This window comes from Anoplophora glabripennis, unplaced genomic scaffold (assembly GCF_000390285.2).
Source record: "Anoplophora glabripennis isolate ALB-LARVAE unplaced genomic scaffold, Agla_2.0 scaffold56, whole genome shotgun sequence".
Classification (NCBI taxonomy): domain Eukaryota; kingdom Metazoa; phylum Arthropoda; class Insecta; order Coleoptera; family Cerambycidae; genus Anoplophora; species Anoplophora glabripennis.
The window spans coordinates 548,574-566,426 of record NW_019416232.1 but is presented as its reverse complement, the minus strand read 5'-3'; the positions used below and the strand labels follow the sequence as shown (position 1 = coordinate 566,426).

At 32.6% G+C, this 17,853-nt stretch overlaps 1 protein-coding gene across 1 annotated transcript; it reads right to left on the bottom strand.

Annotated features, from left to right (window-relative positions):
- Positions 1-4,201: 4,201 nt before the first annotated feature.
- On the bottom strand, positions 4,202-16,868 carry LOC108903640. The gene is made up of 6 exons (XM_018705881.1): positions 16,788-16,868; positions 16,306-16,474; positions 12,873-13,596; positions 6,166-6,280; positions 5,480-5,647; positions 4,202-4,949 (listed from the first exon to the last, which is right to left on the bottom strand). Exons 1-6 carry the CDS (start codon positions 16,800-16,802, stop codon positions 4,224-4,226), a joined length of 1,917 nt encoding a protein of 638 aa, XP_018561397.1. The 5' UTR covers positions 16,803-16,868; the 3' UTR covers positions 4,202-4,223.
- Between the last annotated feature and the right edge of the window lie 985 nt (positions 16,869-17,853).

The window sequence follows — 17,853 nt, the reverse complement described above, 5'->3', positions numbered from 1 at the left end:
AATACTGAACAATATTTCTACACAACAAATTGTGCCTGGTCGATCATTTGTGGTACCTTCCTATTGGCTTGGTGTTTTCGCGCGTTTTTTGACGTTCATTCGTGCAGTTTCAGTTTCGACCGCTACGCGGCAATACCTCCTTATGGTCCGCTGGGTACTATAAATGATTATAAACTAGAGTAATAGTAACATATTTTTTAAATAGTATGTTTACATAACAATATTTTTATTACACAACGCTGCACTTGTTATAGCTATTATTCATATTAATAGAAATGTGGATAATTATTATTTATATGTAGTTCTTTTATAGGGCTTGTTTACGTTCTAAATCAACATACTTACCTTGAGTATTGTGAAAAATCTTAGTCATGAGGTGATTTAAAGATTCCAGATACTAAAAAATATTTGAAAATATGAAATCTTTTATATTTGGTACTACTTTGTATTATATTCCAATGGCTTCAGAAAAATAAAATACCTATATCGTTAACTTTTCATAAGGTTCTTAAGTGCAAAAGAACTTTTTAAACAATAGGTCATTCCAGCATTAATTCAGGAAATATTTGTGTTTGAAAAACTCGTCCAATGGGGTTCGGTTCCAAAACAATTCAATAATAGTTGGTAAATGTTACCATAAATGTTCACAAAATTATCATGCAGTGCATGTTAAAAATATAACTCTTAAAAATGGAATTTATAAAACGCCATTAAATTTAGGTTGCTTAAAATAATATACTTACAAGAAGCTAGAAATATACTCCGTATGAGCGTAAAATATATTATAGTTTGTAGTTTAGAACTTACGTTATGTTTTATAACAGGTATCCCAAAAGTAACGCATTGTACGCTATTTTCATTCCGAGGAGTTGGCAACGTTGTAAAGAGTCACATGTAGTAGTAAACACGTTGCTGTTAGACGTAGTGGAACGCTATATGGAGAGTATACAGGGTGTCCGGTAAGTACCTCCTAATCTCTCGGGAGTGTATAGGGGAGATCAAAATAAAACTAGTCCTTCCTATAATTTTTTTTCCTAATGTGCCCCCTAACGGAGTTATGGGGGGTCAAAGGGGTACCTAGAAATTAACGTTTAGGGTTATAACTTTGAAACCACCCTGTATATTTTAATAAAATTTTCGTACGTTGTATTACACATGGAGCTCTACGATTTGATGCTAAAATCAACTTTTTGCTATTATCAGGTGTCCAGAAACGGACTGGCCCTATCACAATTTTTCTCAAAATTTTGACAGAAGTAATTTTATCAAACTGAAAATATTATTATTAGATACTCTGAAGGTTTTTCTTTAAAAATGGTACTCTTTATTTATTTCGAAAAAATGAACGGTTTGCGAGATAAATCGGTTTTGAAAAAAATTGGTAACAAATACAACAACAATTAAAATTTATTTTTTTACAATAAAATCATTCCCGCTAGTGCCAGCCTACAGATTCACCATAAACATTTACTGGTGGTGAATTAAGGGAATGAATAATGCCGTTTCTTGTAAAATCAACATCTATGACCAAAATACATCTACAAATTATTATTGCTCTTGTCTCCATGGAGTTCTTTTCTATTGTTTTCGTTGTTAGACCCTGTTGATTTTAAAGTACTTGTCAAAGGCGCGTGACAGAATAAAAATTCAATTTTATTGTGGTATTCGTTTTAAGCCGTTAGAAATAACATTTAAAAATGGAAGAATATTCCTGTGCAGAATATGCTGATATGCACCTAATTTATGGGGAAGCATTATGCAACTCCGTGGAGGCAAGAAGACTTTATGAGGAAAGGTTTCCGGGTCGACATTTGCCGAGTCCAAAAACTTTTGAAAGAGTTGATCGTAGTTTAAGAGAAACAGGTAAAAAAAAATAGTGAAAAACGTTAGTGAAACTAATTTCTTCCGAATCCTTTATTTAGGAAGCTTTTTGCCACGCCGTGGTGGAGCAGGAGCCCCGAGGAGAGTACGAGACCCTCATGTAGAGGAACAAATATTGGAAGACGTTGCTAATAATCCTTCAAATAGCATAAGGAAGCTTGCGGCGCAAAACAATGTTACAAAATGGGCTGTACATGAAACTCTGAAAGAACAATTGCTTTACCCGTACCACATCCAAAAAGTACATGCTATGTCTCCAGATGATTATCCAAAAAGACTTCAATACGCCAATTGGTTTTTACAGCATCATATTCGGAATCATAATTTTGGTACATCTATTTTGTTCACCGATGAAGCAGGTTTTACAAGAGACGGCATAATTAATTCGCATAATCTACATGTCTGGGATGAAGAAAACCCTCACGCTTTAGTTCAAACTCGCTACCAACAAAGGTTTATGGTGAATGTGTGGGCTGGCATTATCGGGAATCATTTGATTGGTCCATTTATTCTGGAGCAAAGACTTAATGGTGCTCTTTATTTGCAATTTTTAGAGGAAAATCTAAATATTTTGTTAGAAGAAGTGCCCCTTCAAATAAGAACTGAAATGTGGTACATGCATGACGGTGCACCACCCCACTTTGATCGTTTAGTACGTCAACATCTGACGAATGTTTTTGGTGATCGATGGATAGGTCGAGGCGGACCTGTATTATGGCCACCTAGGTCGCCCGACCTAAACCCATTAGACTTTTTTCTGTGGGGTCATTTAAAAAATAACGTTTATTCAACACCCGTAAATAGTAGAGAGGAACTTCTGCTGAGGCTAACACAGAACTGTGACCATCTCCGCAATAATCACGGAATATTATTTCAAGTGCACCGGGAAAACATTCGTAGGATTAGAAAGTGCATTGAAGTACGGGGTGCTCATTTTGAACATCTACCGAAGTAACATTTAGGTACCTTTGTTCATTGTTGAATGTTCTTTGTTGCATGTCTTGTAAGTAAGTTATTTTTCAAATGTTATTTTTAATTGGTCACTACTTGCTCATAAAGTATAGCCAACCCGTTCAAAGATTTCTGGACTTGATAAAGTTAAAGAAATTAAATGCATGAAATAATATGTAAAAAAAATAAATTTTAATTGTTGTTGTATTTGTTACCAATTTTTTTCAAAACCGATTTATCTCGCAAACCGTTCATTTTTTCGAAATAAATAAAGAGTACCATTTTTAAAGAAAAACCTTCAGAGTATCTAATAATAATATTTTCAGTTTGATAAAATTACTTCTGTCAAAATTTTGAGAAAAATTGTGATAGGGCCAGTCCGTTTCTGGACACCTGATAATAGCAAAAAGTTGATTTTAGCATCAAATCGTAGAGCTCCATGTGTAATACAACGTACGAAAATTTTATTAAAATATACAGGGTGGTTTCAAAGTTATAACCCTAAACGTTAATTTCTAGGTACCCCTTTGACCCCCCATAACTCCGTTAGGGGGCACATTAGGAAAAAAATTATAGGAAGGACTAGTTTTATTTTGACCTCCCCTATACACTCCCGAGAGATTAGGAGGTACTTACCGGACACCCTGTATAGCTGAGACTATGCGCGAATTACGTGGAATTTCCGGTAGAACAAACGTTCCGAATGAAACAACTCTGAACTCACCGTAGCGATATTTTCTGCTGAACGGCCAGTACGAATTCGGCCTGCTTTGTTATTGAAAATTCCACGTAATATGCGTGTTTACTACATGTGTCTCTCCACAATGCTGCCAACTCTTCGAAATGAAAATGGCGCACAATTCAAATCCTGCGTTACTTTTGGGACACCCTTTAAATTCATGTAGCTATGTCGTTTGATTTTCTTATAATTTTGTTATGTATTTTTATGATTTATTTTTTCCAAATTGTATTTATCGTGCTTTGGATTTTATAAATATTTGTATAACGCCAATTAAAAAGAAGATTTGGTGTTTGAGGTGGCAACTAAAGTCTTAAAACAATTGGAATTTGTTAATTATCATGGCGTGCTTGTCCGACCTACATCTAATGCAACTTTTCATATTTAAGTATTTTCAAATATCAAAGAATATGTAAGTCACACACAAACACTTTCTTCTGCTAAATGGAAGGAGATTGCAGAACAATTTTTTAACATTTCATAACTCCCATAAACGTTAAGTTGGAAACCTCCTGTACATCCTGAATCTCATTACTGTTTATAAAGAGGACTGTAAATACCGTATAAGAAAAGTTAAAAAAACAAACATTTATTTAAATTAGCGAAAGAACAACAAATAAAGATAACAATATTTAATACTACACGAGCTGCCTCAGTATTTACCATAAGGTAACAAGCTGGGACCGAATCCCAATCCAGACCCAAGCGCTGCTCCATAACCGCCTATTCCTAATCCACCCACAAATCCTGGACCAAAACCAACAGCTATAGGAACTGCTGCAGCTACTGGTACAGGGACACTTATTGGCGTTGGTACATTTACAGGATAAGGCTGTGGAACTGATACTGGAACAGGCTGAGGAATAGGCACTCGAACTGGTACAGGCTGAGGCACAGGTACAACCACTCTCTGAGGTACCGTCACAGGACGAGGTACTACCACGGGTACAGGGCGGTTTATCACTACAGGATACGCTCTGGGTACCGCTACAGGAACTGCACGTGGAACATCTACTGGTACTGGGTGCGGAACTGGCACGGGAACTGGACGATTAACAGATACTGGTATGGGTTGCGGTACAGGTACAGGTACCGGTTGGTTAATTGTGGAGAATGTGGTTCTGCCAGATAGAACTGGTCCGCCTAGGGCTATACCACCACCTCCTAGAAGAACACCACCTCCTCCTAAGGCTGCACTGCCTCCAAAAGATACACCGCCTAAAGTACCAAATCCTCCGTATCCATATCCATAACCAGTAGGTGCAAAGTGGCCTCCGCCTAATCCTAATCCAGAAGAGTACCCCAGAGCTGGCAAGCCTCTTTTTTCGTGTTTTGCGAAGCCACAAGAAATACTTGCGGCTAAGATAAACGCGAAAATCTAGAAATAACAAATGTGCTTAGTACCTATGTTATGTTATTTTTTTATAAACAGTCAAATTGTTCAATGTACACAATAAAAATAACGGAATTTCAATAACGGTTATTAACATTATACAAACATATAGATTGAGGTATTTTAAACACCTAATATTAAATTATGTAAGATCAGGTTAAGTTTGATTAAATTCTATATTTAAAATAAATATATTTCATTGCTACATAATTGTGATCTACTGTTCAATGTACCTTATCAGAAATTAGCACTACTGGATATTTGTCTATTATCTTTAGCATCTATATTTATATGTTGAATACGTAAATTAATAATGCCCAGTTTTTAATATTTTATCACGTATAAATTATTCATTAAATTTTCAAATATATTACATTGTTTTACTTGTAATTTTGTCAAAATTATATATTTTTATTAATATTGTTAAGCCAAGCTTCAGTATAAACATTCGATCTAGACAGTATGTAAACATACAGAATTTAATTCTCGCAAACATTATCTGAATATTTGCTTACCTTGAAAGCCCTCATGGTAGCACAGATGTTTGTGGTGTTGGGAAGATGTACTGGTTGCCTTTTTTTTGTCCCTTTATATATATCCACACGCATTTCTCCCCATAAAATATTTATGTATTCAAATTTGTGTCCAACTGTAGATATACTTTCTCTGATTAAGAAGATCATCTGTAGATATTAAAAATTAATTTGATTCCGCCTAAGTAATTAGCATAGGATGTTGCAAATTCTGTCGTACTTTGATGTTAAATAAATTACAATTTCGTTTTCTATTTTGACTTAATTTATTAATATAAAAATCTAAATATATAATCAAAAATCAAGAAACAAAAATGAGTTTCCGGTCGTTATTAGAGCTTGATATATCTATATTCATCCGCATAAGGTTTCATATTTTATATTTATGATTAAAACAGTATCAATTACATTAAAGTACAGGGTACTGCGAATACTGTGATTTAATTAAATAATAGAACAGCAAATCAATTTGAAAAAAAGTTGCAAATAAAGTGTCATTCACAAGTACTATTAATACCCATCTAAATAGATTATTGTTTTATGTTGTTGTATGTGATAACCTCTACTAAACTTCAAAAGTCTCTTGCGTTCACTGCATACAGTTACGTACATTTAAATACGCCTCTCGGAATATTGATCTGTTATTGAGGATTATTTTACTATTATACGTGTACTTCGATCATAGGGTAATAATAATTGTCGATATTTATGTTTGAAAATGAATAGTTTCTGGATACAGTTCTAGAATTATTTAGAATTATATTATTATTTTCCACCTTCCACCTACAATTATAATTTTTGACTACATTTTTGTTTCAGATATTTACAAATGCTGTTTGTTATGTTTAATATTAATTAATATTAATATCAAAATTTATGTTTTAATTTTTCAGTTACGAGTGCGGTAATGATTAATATAATAAATGCTCTACATACATATTTTATTCAAATTTACATTCAAATTACAAAAACTGACTAAGGCTTATTCTATCTAACCATCATTTGGTGTAGAATCTAGTATATCTTGATAGTCATTAGTTTTAAGGATAGTCATTTGACTATTTGACAAGGTAAAATCAATCTCACACTGCTGGAATAATGCTCCGCATAATCTCCTTATGTTGCTTTCAGTAAACTTATCACTTCTAAACTGAAAAAGGTACTACATTAAATTGTGGAAAGCAATTGTGTAAATTGAAATAATAAATCTAAAAATATGATTTGTAAAAACCATTAACTTAATGGTTTTAATAAATGCTATTGTGGGAATTATAACTGCAATATCCAGCAAACAGATGATAACACAGGCCAACAAGGAAAAAATTCCAGAGATCAGACACTACGTTTCCGTAGGCATTTGGTGCACTGAATCCGAATCTGGCCTCAGAATTGATCCATCACCCTAGGTTTCCGAGATATTCTAACCTAAAAGTGCAAAAAAACACGTATTTTTGCTATTTTCAAAGTTATGTAACTTGGCGAAAAAATTTTTTTTTCTCAAAACTGAAAATATCATTGGAAACTACTATCTTTCCCCTGCAAAACGCATTTTTTTTATTTGTAAAAAGCTTTATTTTTCGCGGAGATATCGTCGATTAAAGATGATCAGTATAGCTTCCTTATTGAACCATGGCTATAACACAATATCACTAAGCGCTACGAGCCTTAGAGGGCTCGCAGCGCTTAGTGTTGTGGGGTTATAGGGCTTGGGATTAACCTTCCAGACATATAGGGCTTGGGGTTAACCTTCCTGACGAATAGGGCTCGCAGCGCTTAGTGTTATTGGGTTATAGGGCTTGAAGTTAACATTCCTGACGATGAGGGCTCGCTCCGCTTAGTGTTGTGGGGTTATAGGGCTTGGGGTTAACGTTCCTAACAATTAGGGCTAGCAGCGCTCAGTGTTATGGGGTTAGCCATGATGTAATAATATAGCCATACTGGTCATCTTAAACTGACGATATCTCCGCGAAAAATAGAGCTTTTTCCAAATAAAAAATGCGTTTTGAAGGGGAAAGATAGTCGTTTCCAATGATGTTTTCAGTTTTGCGAAAAAAAATTTTTTCGCCAAGTTACATAACCTTGAATATAGCAAAAGTACGTGTTTTTTGCACCTTTAGGTTAGAATATCTCGGAAACCTAGGGTGATGGATCAATTCTGAGTCCAGATTCGGATTCAGCGCTCCAAATGACTTCGGAAGCGTAGTGTCTGATCTCTGGATTTTTTTTTTAAATTTTGTCGGCCTGTGTAATCATTCATAAGTACAATCATCAGACACAGCGGTTTGAAACATATTTTTATTAATATGTCCATAGTGGTGAATTAATATAGTTTATAATAGATAATAACTCACTCTTCTGTTTAATGTTAGAAACAATTACAATTATTTTTTATATGTGCCTAACAATATTATAGACCAGGCAATAGACAGACAGATAATAAAATAATTTATTAGACAATAAATCAGAAATTTTTTTCTGATGAACCGATCGAATTGCGGTTTTCGGCATTATCTTAGGAAAAATATAAGGAAAAAAGTATATCTATTACACTTTGGGGCTGGATCGAAACTGCATTGCGGGTGCATAAAATGTATCTTGGAGTGCATCAATTTTTCCGAATTTTCTAAAAATGGTAAAAATTGACTAAAAGTTGTAGAAATTTGTGTGCACGGGTTTTCGGGGTCGGAGACCCCCCTTGCCCCCCTGGGGAGCCATAGGGCGTCGAGCATTCTTTTCAGTGTCAGAATCGAAATCCCCGACCCCAAAAACACGTGCACACAAATTTCTACAACTTTTAGTCAATTTTTACCATTTTTAGAAAATTCGGAAAAATTGATGCACTCCAAGATGCAGTTTATGCACCCACAATGCAGTTTTGATCGAGCCCCAAAGTGTAATAGATAGACTTTTTTTCTGATATTTTTCCGAAGACAATGCCGAAAACCGCAACTCGATCGGTTCATCAGAAAAAAAAATTTCGTATTCTGGGTGATTTTGGTCTAACTTGCCTGGACTATTTTGTCCATCTTCAATCCTAAATAGTCGTAAATATTTTGTAGCTAAAGTCGCCGTAGTGTGCTTTGTTTATACATTTGTTCACTTATTAGTTTTACAATGGTTTTTTAGAATGTTCTTATAACCTTGGAGGTTCTTCTATATTGTTCTTAGACACCTATGGAAATTTGAGGAAACAACAGGAAACCTATAAATGGCCGGGCCGCTCTCTTATGTACGAATAGAGCTTTTTGAAGGTTAAGTTAGAAAATTCGGTGGTACAAAATGATGTCAAAAGTGGGATTCTGAATATTATTAATTTGGGAAGACAGTGAATGCCAGGGAGCACAAGACCTAAAGTAACAGAAATGAAAAAGTCACTGAAACAGCTTATGGAAATTAAGACAAGACAAGATGCACCAAGATCTGATATGAAGACAGGGCAGGATGAACTAATGCCAGATAGGGGAGACTACCGGAAGAACACCAGCCAGGCCAGCCTACTCTTCGACATTGTATATGGTCACCTCGAAGATCAAACTGACACACCAGAAGACTACTCATTCAAGTTAGACAAATGAATCTATTCTTGACAATGTCTGACATTAAATGAAGTTTGAAAGTCGTTTACTTGATTCGTTTGGCCCAATACCTAGCACCCATCGAAGACACCTCTGATTGGTAATCCGAGACGATCATCTTTAGGAGGGGGACAGTGTAGAAAAATTCGTCCTAGTGTACTTTGTTTATACACTTATTTACTTATTTGTTTCATGATGGTTCTAGAATGTTCTTAGAAGCTTGGAAATTCTTCTATACTGTTTACTGGATAATACTATCATTAAACGACTTCTGTTTTACCTGAATGAATTTTATATATGTCTTTCTTTTTTCAGCTCAAACTTTATGGAATGTTTATTAATTTACTTCACAGGGATATAAGTCTTTTATGTACATGAAAGTAAGATGTGTCTCATTCTCCATCCAAATAGAATTTTTAATCTTAAAGGAAAAATAACAATTAAACAAAAGCGTATTATAAAACGCATTATAACACTCTCAAATACTTCAAACTATATTTTATATTTCAACAATTTTTAGAAATAATAATTTTCTGATCTAAATTATTTATACCTTTTTATATGTTTTATGTCTTCAAATATTTACAGTAAATATAGTTATTTGATAGGAATAGTATACTTTGGTATAACCTCAAACTCAGTGTATCAACGTTAGATATATTATTAGGTTTGTTTCTACAGCAGTATCAAACTGTTTTTAAACTGTCACATATACTCGGCCACTTAAGTTGTCACGTAATCTTAGCGAGTCTAAGGTGTCGTTTTATTGGATAATCTAAAAATTCGAATGTCAAACTTTAAATCTCTATGTTGGTTGGAAATTTATTAAATTAATATCATTTGAATGTTAATAACTTTTAGTAGTCCACTCTCGTATTGTATCTTATTTGTATACTCTACTACATTATAAGCCAGATTTATTACTCAGTCTAATACATATACATACATGTCTGTAATAATTTTTGCCACTCTCCCCGATAATATATTCATATTAATTATTCTTCTATTTATTCTCTACGTCATAACTAGATAAAATTATATAGGTAATTATATTTAACATTTAGTTCTATTAGAAGCAATGAATTCTTCATGGTATTTTCATGAATTACGACCTCGTCTTGATTATAGGCATGTATTATTCAAAATACAAGAACTTCCGATTGTTGATTAATCAAAATCTTGGGAGACCTCCACCAGGATAGTAGAAATTCAGATGAAACAGAATACCAAAATGATCTGTGACTAAGGGGATAAGAATCCGCTATTCATATTTAATGCAATAATAGTCTTTTGTGAACTGTTTCTCCATATATTATTTCAGTTCATTAAAATATCTTTAATGTTTGCGCAGAGCTGAATAAACGTTTGTACTAAACTGTAATACTATAAAAACTTTGATATTAAGCGTTTTACTATTAGTGGAGTCAAATAGCTTAAAATTACGCATTATTTCGAAATAATTATGGGAAGCATGGATTTTCCTAAAACCTTTTGAAATTACTAAGAGATAAGTATTAGAAAAAAGTTATAAACTTATTTTTGTACGCTAATTGTTTTTTAATTGTTTAAACAATAATAAATAGTTTTTTTAAGAACATTTAAAATAGTTCAATGAATTTCAAAACGATTTCTTTCAAATTGACAATATAGGGGTTTTCGATGTCGCTGGACAAGAATATGAAGTCGGAAAATGAAAATTCAAAATGGCTGATCCAATATGGCTGACTATTTTAAACAATTTATTTAACAATTGTTGATTTTAAATCAAACTCGCTTATATTTGTAATATAGGGGTTTTTGACGTCGCTAAACAAGCATATGATGTCAAAAAATGAAAATTCAAAATGGCTGATCCAATATGGCCGACTATTTTAAACAATTTATTTAACAATTATCGATTTTAAATCATACTCGCTCATATTAGTAATATAGAGGTTCGAAAAATGAAAACTATAAATCTCTAAAGAGGTTTTATTGAAAATATGTTTTATTTTTTAAAAAACAAATTTATTACAAAATAATTAATTTTTAAATCTCATCGAGTTCTTGCTCTTCTTCGTTCCCTATTATTTACATATTTATTCATTATTTTAAAAATTGATAATGGAGATTAAAATGGAAATGGATTCATGTATAAATATTAAACTCATACATTTACAGGTTTAGAATAAAATAAAACGAATATAAATACCTTAAATGCAAACTGAAGATTATTTGTAATATTAAGTAATAATATTAAATTAAAGAATTACAAGTGTACGAGAGTATAATCTCAAAATGGACAAATTAGTAAGACGAACGTAGTAACGCGAAGCAGAAGTAAGAAGACCTGAAGATAGTAAATGAGATTTTACCGAAACGTCGTCAAATGGTTCTTTTGATGACCATACAGATTCATCGCGGAAGGAAACCCGGAGAAATTCTACAACCATATCTAATAAGAGAACTTCTTTCATAATTTCAGATACAGAATATACGTTTTAAAAATGAATATTAAATCAATTCATCAAAAAATGTAATTTTCCACTTATTATTATAAATAAAAAAATTAATTAATTAACTTAATTAACTTAACCTAACTTAAATTAATTGACTTTATTTAATTCTTTGATGGTTTATTAAACAAAAAAAAATTTTGTTGTACATTATTAAACTTTATTTAACAATAAATTTCACGGATTTTTCAAGAAATATTTATATTTTTTGTTATTTTTTGTTTTTTCAGGTTTTATTTCAATTTAAAAAAAAATAAATAAAATGCACCATCTTAAAGTAGAGATTTAAAGCTTTAAAAAGTGCTCTCATAAAGTTTCAATATCACATTTACAACTATAGTTTTTGATCTATAAAGTATGGCCTAAAAAGTCAAGTTTGTGATTTTTAAAAATTATTGAATATGTTGTGCTCAATATTTTTCAAATTAAATTTTTAAGATTTTTTCCATATCGCTCACTGTGTCAATCGTCATTTGAAGAATAATCTGTGAAAGTTACAGATATTTATTTAAAAAATAAAAAATAGAATGACGGCTATTTATTATTATTGTACAAAATTATAGAATGACGTAACTTTGTATACGTACTATATATTTTTTTAAAGACATAAAATTTTGATAGCCGGATGACTCTTCTCTCATTTAAATTTTTGTGAGGTCGATTTGATCAATTAGATCAAAAGTTATAACAAATTTAGTGTAGCGCGCTCGGGGCCGCGTGCTCTTAGAGAGCTATACTTGGGGGTCGCCCGTCTCATTTTTCGTACGTTAGAAAAAAAATTCTACAGCCTTCAATTCGCATTTTAGAAAAAAAACTTTATTAACATTTTTTATGTAAAATTTCCTGTTCTTTCGAATGGCGAGTTATTTTTTTTAAATTATATGTTTATATATATTTTGCACAAACTGTAATTTTGCAACTAATTTGTTAAATAAATAATTTAGCGTACACTCTACAGTTGGTAACTTTTTATGTGTTGTTTCTGATAACTTTACAAAGCGAAAAATAAAAAGTTTTCTCTTCCAGTAATTTTCGCGAAGTCAAAATCTATCTTGACTACACGATATCTATACTTTTGTATAAATTTCTCATATTGTACAGTGCCTGATCAATATTTTATGGTAAGGAGAAAATAATATAATTCCGCCTTATGAAAGACTTAAATAGTTATTATTAAAAATAAAAATCAAATATTACAACAACATTTATGTAAAAAAACTATATGTATTTCGAACGCTATATACAAATAATGGTTTTCACATGAGACTTAAATGATGAGCAGCTTATATGTCGATCATAATCTACCAGCCTTTACTCAGTGCTATGCTACTATGGCCACCTCCAATGAGGCCACCTCCAAATCCTCCATGGCCACCTCCAATAAGGCCACCGCCTATTCCACCATGACCTAGTCCTGAACCGAGCGATATAGAGGAAACTCCTAAACCAGAGCCTAAACCATAGCCTAGACCAGCCCCTAAGCCAGAACCTATGCCAGAACCAAATCCAGAACCGATTCCAATCGCTGGTCCTGACGACACAGCCACTGGTTGTGGTACAGGTACCGCAACTGGTACCGGCTGTGGTACTCTAACTGGTACTGGATGCGGCACCGACACAGGCACTGGGTAAGGTTGGGGTACAGGCACTGGTCTTGAGACTACGACTGGAACATGGCGGGTGACGGTTACAGGGTAGGGTTGTGGTACCGGCACGGGTACTGGGCGTGGCACTGATACTGGATAAGGCTGCGGTACTGGTACGGGCACTGGACGATTAACTGGTACTGGGTATGGTTGGGGTACTGGGACTGGCACAGCTCGGTTTACGGTCGTGATAGTATGAGTACTGCCTCCTCCTAACGCCGCACCACCGAGGCCACTTCCCAGGGCAATACCTCCACCACCGAGACCACCTCCCAGCCCAATTCCTCCACCGCCGAGACCGCTTCCCAGGGCAATTCCTCCACCGCCGAGACCACTTCCGAGGGAAATGCTTCCGCCGCTTAGGCCGAGACCACTGCTTAAACCTAGAAAAGTATGTTTGTTTTAGGAAACTGAAAGTAGACTTATTTATACGGGGTGTCCCAAACTATGTAGGCAATCCCTCGGATTTATACAGGGGGCATTAAAATAACATGATAAGTCCTATAAAAATTTTCCCTAGGACGCCCCTAACAATCGATTTTTAAATAACTTTTAAAATACTTTGTGTAATTTAATGATTTTTTAATACGATGTACAACAGGTAAGACTTTTAGATGGGCACAGAAAGAATGCAAATTTCATCGGTTTATTTCTCTTTACAGACGTAATAAAAATTATATTAAAGACTAATAGTTTTTCCCGAAAACAGTTCATTTTATCGATATCAACCATGAGTGTCTTTTTTGGGTTAAGGTTCAAGCTATCTAAAAATATTATTTTTGTGTAAAGGGTGTAAAAAAAATGACATTATTGTGCTATAGCTAGTCCGCCTTTGGCAAACCAAATAAGCCAAATTCTTTTCAAGGTTTCAATTTTTAAGGAGTCTCTTAAGATTTCTCTCCAAAATTAATACTCTTAATTTATTTCGATAAAATAAAGGGTTTTTGATATAAATCAGTTTCTGAAACAGACAGCTACAACTGAACTTATTTTGTTGGACGATCTGGTTCACTTGATCACTAAAGGTGCTTGTTTAATAAATCTTTTTTTTATCGTAAACATGTATTTTCAGCTGTTTCTAAAGATTTTTTGGATTTGGTAAATAAAGGAAGTTCATGAAATAAACTGAAAAAATGAAACTCTTGTTCAATTTATCGAAATAAACAGTACCTTTTGCAAAGAAAATGTTCAAAGTATCTAAAAAGAACAGTGAGGTGCAACGTTAGGAAAAAGAATATACAGGAAGCAGTATCGTTATTTTGATTGCCACTAAAAGCTCCCGAGAGATTAGTAAATATTTGTTGGATACCCACTATGAAAATAATATTTACTTTTCTTTTAAGTTGAACACAGAAAAAGTGAAATAAAATTTGCGTCTTGTGTAATGGGCTGGATAAAAATTTTGAAATTTTTCGAAGCATATATTTAAACTATACAGGGTGCCCGTTCATCTTTCAAAAAAACTTGTGTGAAGTTCCTCATGGTAAAATAATGGGGGTAGTTCATGTAACGTTTTTTCTTAGACGCCCTGTTTTTGAGATACAGTGTGTTGAAGTTATTACTTTCCAAATGGTTTTTCTAAATTATCTTTAAATCGGCTAAAGATAAAAATGTCAAAATGTGTACACGAGTAAACATCAAGTGTGCGTTAAGAAATAATGTGCAAAAGGTATCTTTCTGAAAGGCAGTGTCGCCGATACAGGTAATTGAGGGGTACAGTCGAAAGAAAAATATGTTTAAAGTCAAAATTTATTACATTTCTAAACAGTTCTGTAAACTCTAAAGCATACTACAAAAAAAAGGTATACTTATCGAAATTCGGTAACATGTACCATTTTCGAAGAAAATAAAGTTGCGTTTTTTTTTGCTCACATAAAGCGGCACAAGTACATTAACAAAATATTAAATTGAAAGAGGACTTTACCATTGAATGAGCTGAAGACATCTAGCTACCAACAGTATTTGCATTTAAGACTATAAGTTTAATTTCTTACGTATCACATGAAACAGTTAAATTGTAAAACATATTATTAACTAAAAAAAAAAATGAAATTTATTTTAAGTTTCAGATTGTTGTAAACTAACATTTAAAAAAGTAAATCAAAATAAACAGATTAGGGCAATTAATTATCTATTAATAACTAATTTTAGATTTTGTAAATTACTACACTACCATTACTAAAATAAACAATTGTTGAATGGAGTGAATTGTTGATGGACATGAATTAAAGAAAGTGATAAGAACAGAAAAATTTTAGGAAACAGACTCGGATTCATATAGAACAAAACAGCTGCACAATTAAATAAATGAGCAAAACTCGAAATACTACAGTAGATGCTGAAATTGTCCCCCATTTGCTTCTACGCAACTTAATTTTTTTCGAAAATGGTACATGCTACCGAATTTCGACAAATACACCTTTTTTGTAGTATGCTTTAGAGTTTACAGAACTTTTTAGAAATGTAATAAATTTTGACTTTTAACATAATTTTTTTCGATTGTACCCCTCCAATTACCTGTATCGGCGACACTGCTTTTCAGAAAGAAATCATTTGAATATAATTTTTAGCGCACAGTTGATTCGTGTACAAATTTTGACTTTTTTATCTTTAGCCGATTTAAAGATAATTAAGGAAAACCATTTGGAAAGTAATAACTTCAACACACTGTATCTCGAAAACAAGGCGTCTAAGAAAAAACTTTATATGAACTATCCATCTTATTTTTCCATGAGGAACTTGCGCACAAGTTTTTTTGAAACATGAACGGGACACCCTTAATATTATACTTAAAAAATATATTTGAAGATGAAATCTCATGAAAGCGATTGTACCCACATTTTTCCATTAATCACAAGAATACCATAATATTAAAAAGGAGTGTATTTAAAATTTCCAAATAACATAAAAATTCATACCACAACAATTTAAGACATTTATTGTAGTCCCCTGTCAACACATTACGTGAAATTTTTATTTAGCCCTGAAAGGCTATACCAATGAGATCAAAAAAAAACAAATTTAATTTGCTGGCAAGCATTTCAATATTTTTAAATAAAACTTTGGTATAGCATTCAAACCCAATAACTTACCTAGAGATCCTCCTCCTAGACCGTGACCACCTGAAAGAGCTAGGCTGCCTGATCCTAAATGACCTAAACCGGCACCGTATCCAAGACCTATGATTCCTCTTTTGTCTTTTTTGGGTACAGCATCTCCGCACGAAATGCTACCAATTGCAGCCAGTATGATGGTACAAATCTGTGAAGAAAATAGCTACATAATACTTGAAAATTATTACAAGCTAACCAATTTTACATAAAAAAAAATGTTTGTAAACGCTGAATGATACCAACTTGAGTAATGCAATATTTTAGTTTGAAAACTGTAACTGCCTCGATAGGTACGGATATAAAAGAAAAATAAAAATAGACTACATTTACAACAATAATGATTCAGAAAAATATCTGATATATAATAATTTATTATGGATTCGATGCACTAAAATATTTTATCATTCACAGGTCTCACTCACTATCACAATATTGAAAAAAATGTATGCAACGGTTCTTACTTGAAGTGCCCTCATTTTGTTCTTAGTGTCTCAAGTGAATGTGTTTTACGAATCCCGATTTAACATTTATATAAAACAAGGCGTTTCCCCTCTTATTTTAGCAGTTTAGGGAACAAGGTATTTTAAAATTGCAAGATGAAACAGTATATAGCAACTTTCACTGATACGGTGGAAACTAGCATCGTAAAGTGGTTGTATATTTTGCATATTACGGCATTTTTGTGTTATATTTAATATTTGTAACAAATACTTGTATGTAATATTTTGAGATGCAAAGTAGTTCAAGTATTGTCTGCATATTTGCGGCATTATTCAGAGTTTCCTTTTTTCTTGGTATTTTGTCGCGTTGAAAAAACCGTTGTTATTGATATTTGTATTTACATGGAACTTGATACTTTAAACTATAAGTTAATTTTTCATTCCAGCCAAAGAATACCTCTACAGAACAGAATTTAGGTAATTGCTAAATTTTGATTTTGCTTTTTACTTAAAGAAAAAAATTTGAAAAATATTTCTAATTTGTCTAAATATAAATTTCTGGTTCTTCGCCTTTTTTCTCTTCTAGGACCTCATTATACCTCAAGACTTAACTAAAATGCTTAACTAAAATTTAATGGTGGGTATCACATTATAAATTAACAAAAATGTTCTTATACAAATGTGTTTCGTTTTTAATATACAAAAATATGCAAAATAAATAAAAATTTTATTTTGAGTTGCTAAAAACAGAGTAGGAAATGCATGTAAACAATATTTTATTTCGTTCATAGATAAACTTAGTGATTGAATTATTATAGTTATTTCTAAAATAACTTGATATTATTTCATTTTTATCAATAATTACATTTATCTCGAAAACGGTATACCTTAATGAAGCAAGAGCCCTCTTTTGCAATAATAATAATTTGGAATAATTTGGAACATCTTGTCAGATAAAAAAAAGCTACTGCGTATAAAAACGTTATGGTATGTACATACATTTATCGATATTCCCAAACTTAAGCTACACGCAAAATTTGAATAAAATATCGTATTTAATTTTCAATTTTTTTGCAATATTTAACAG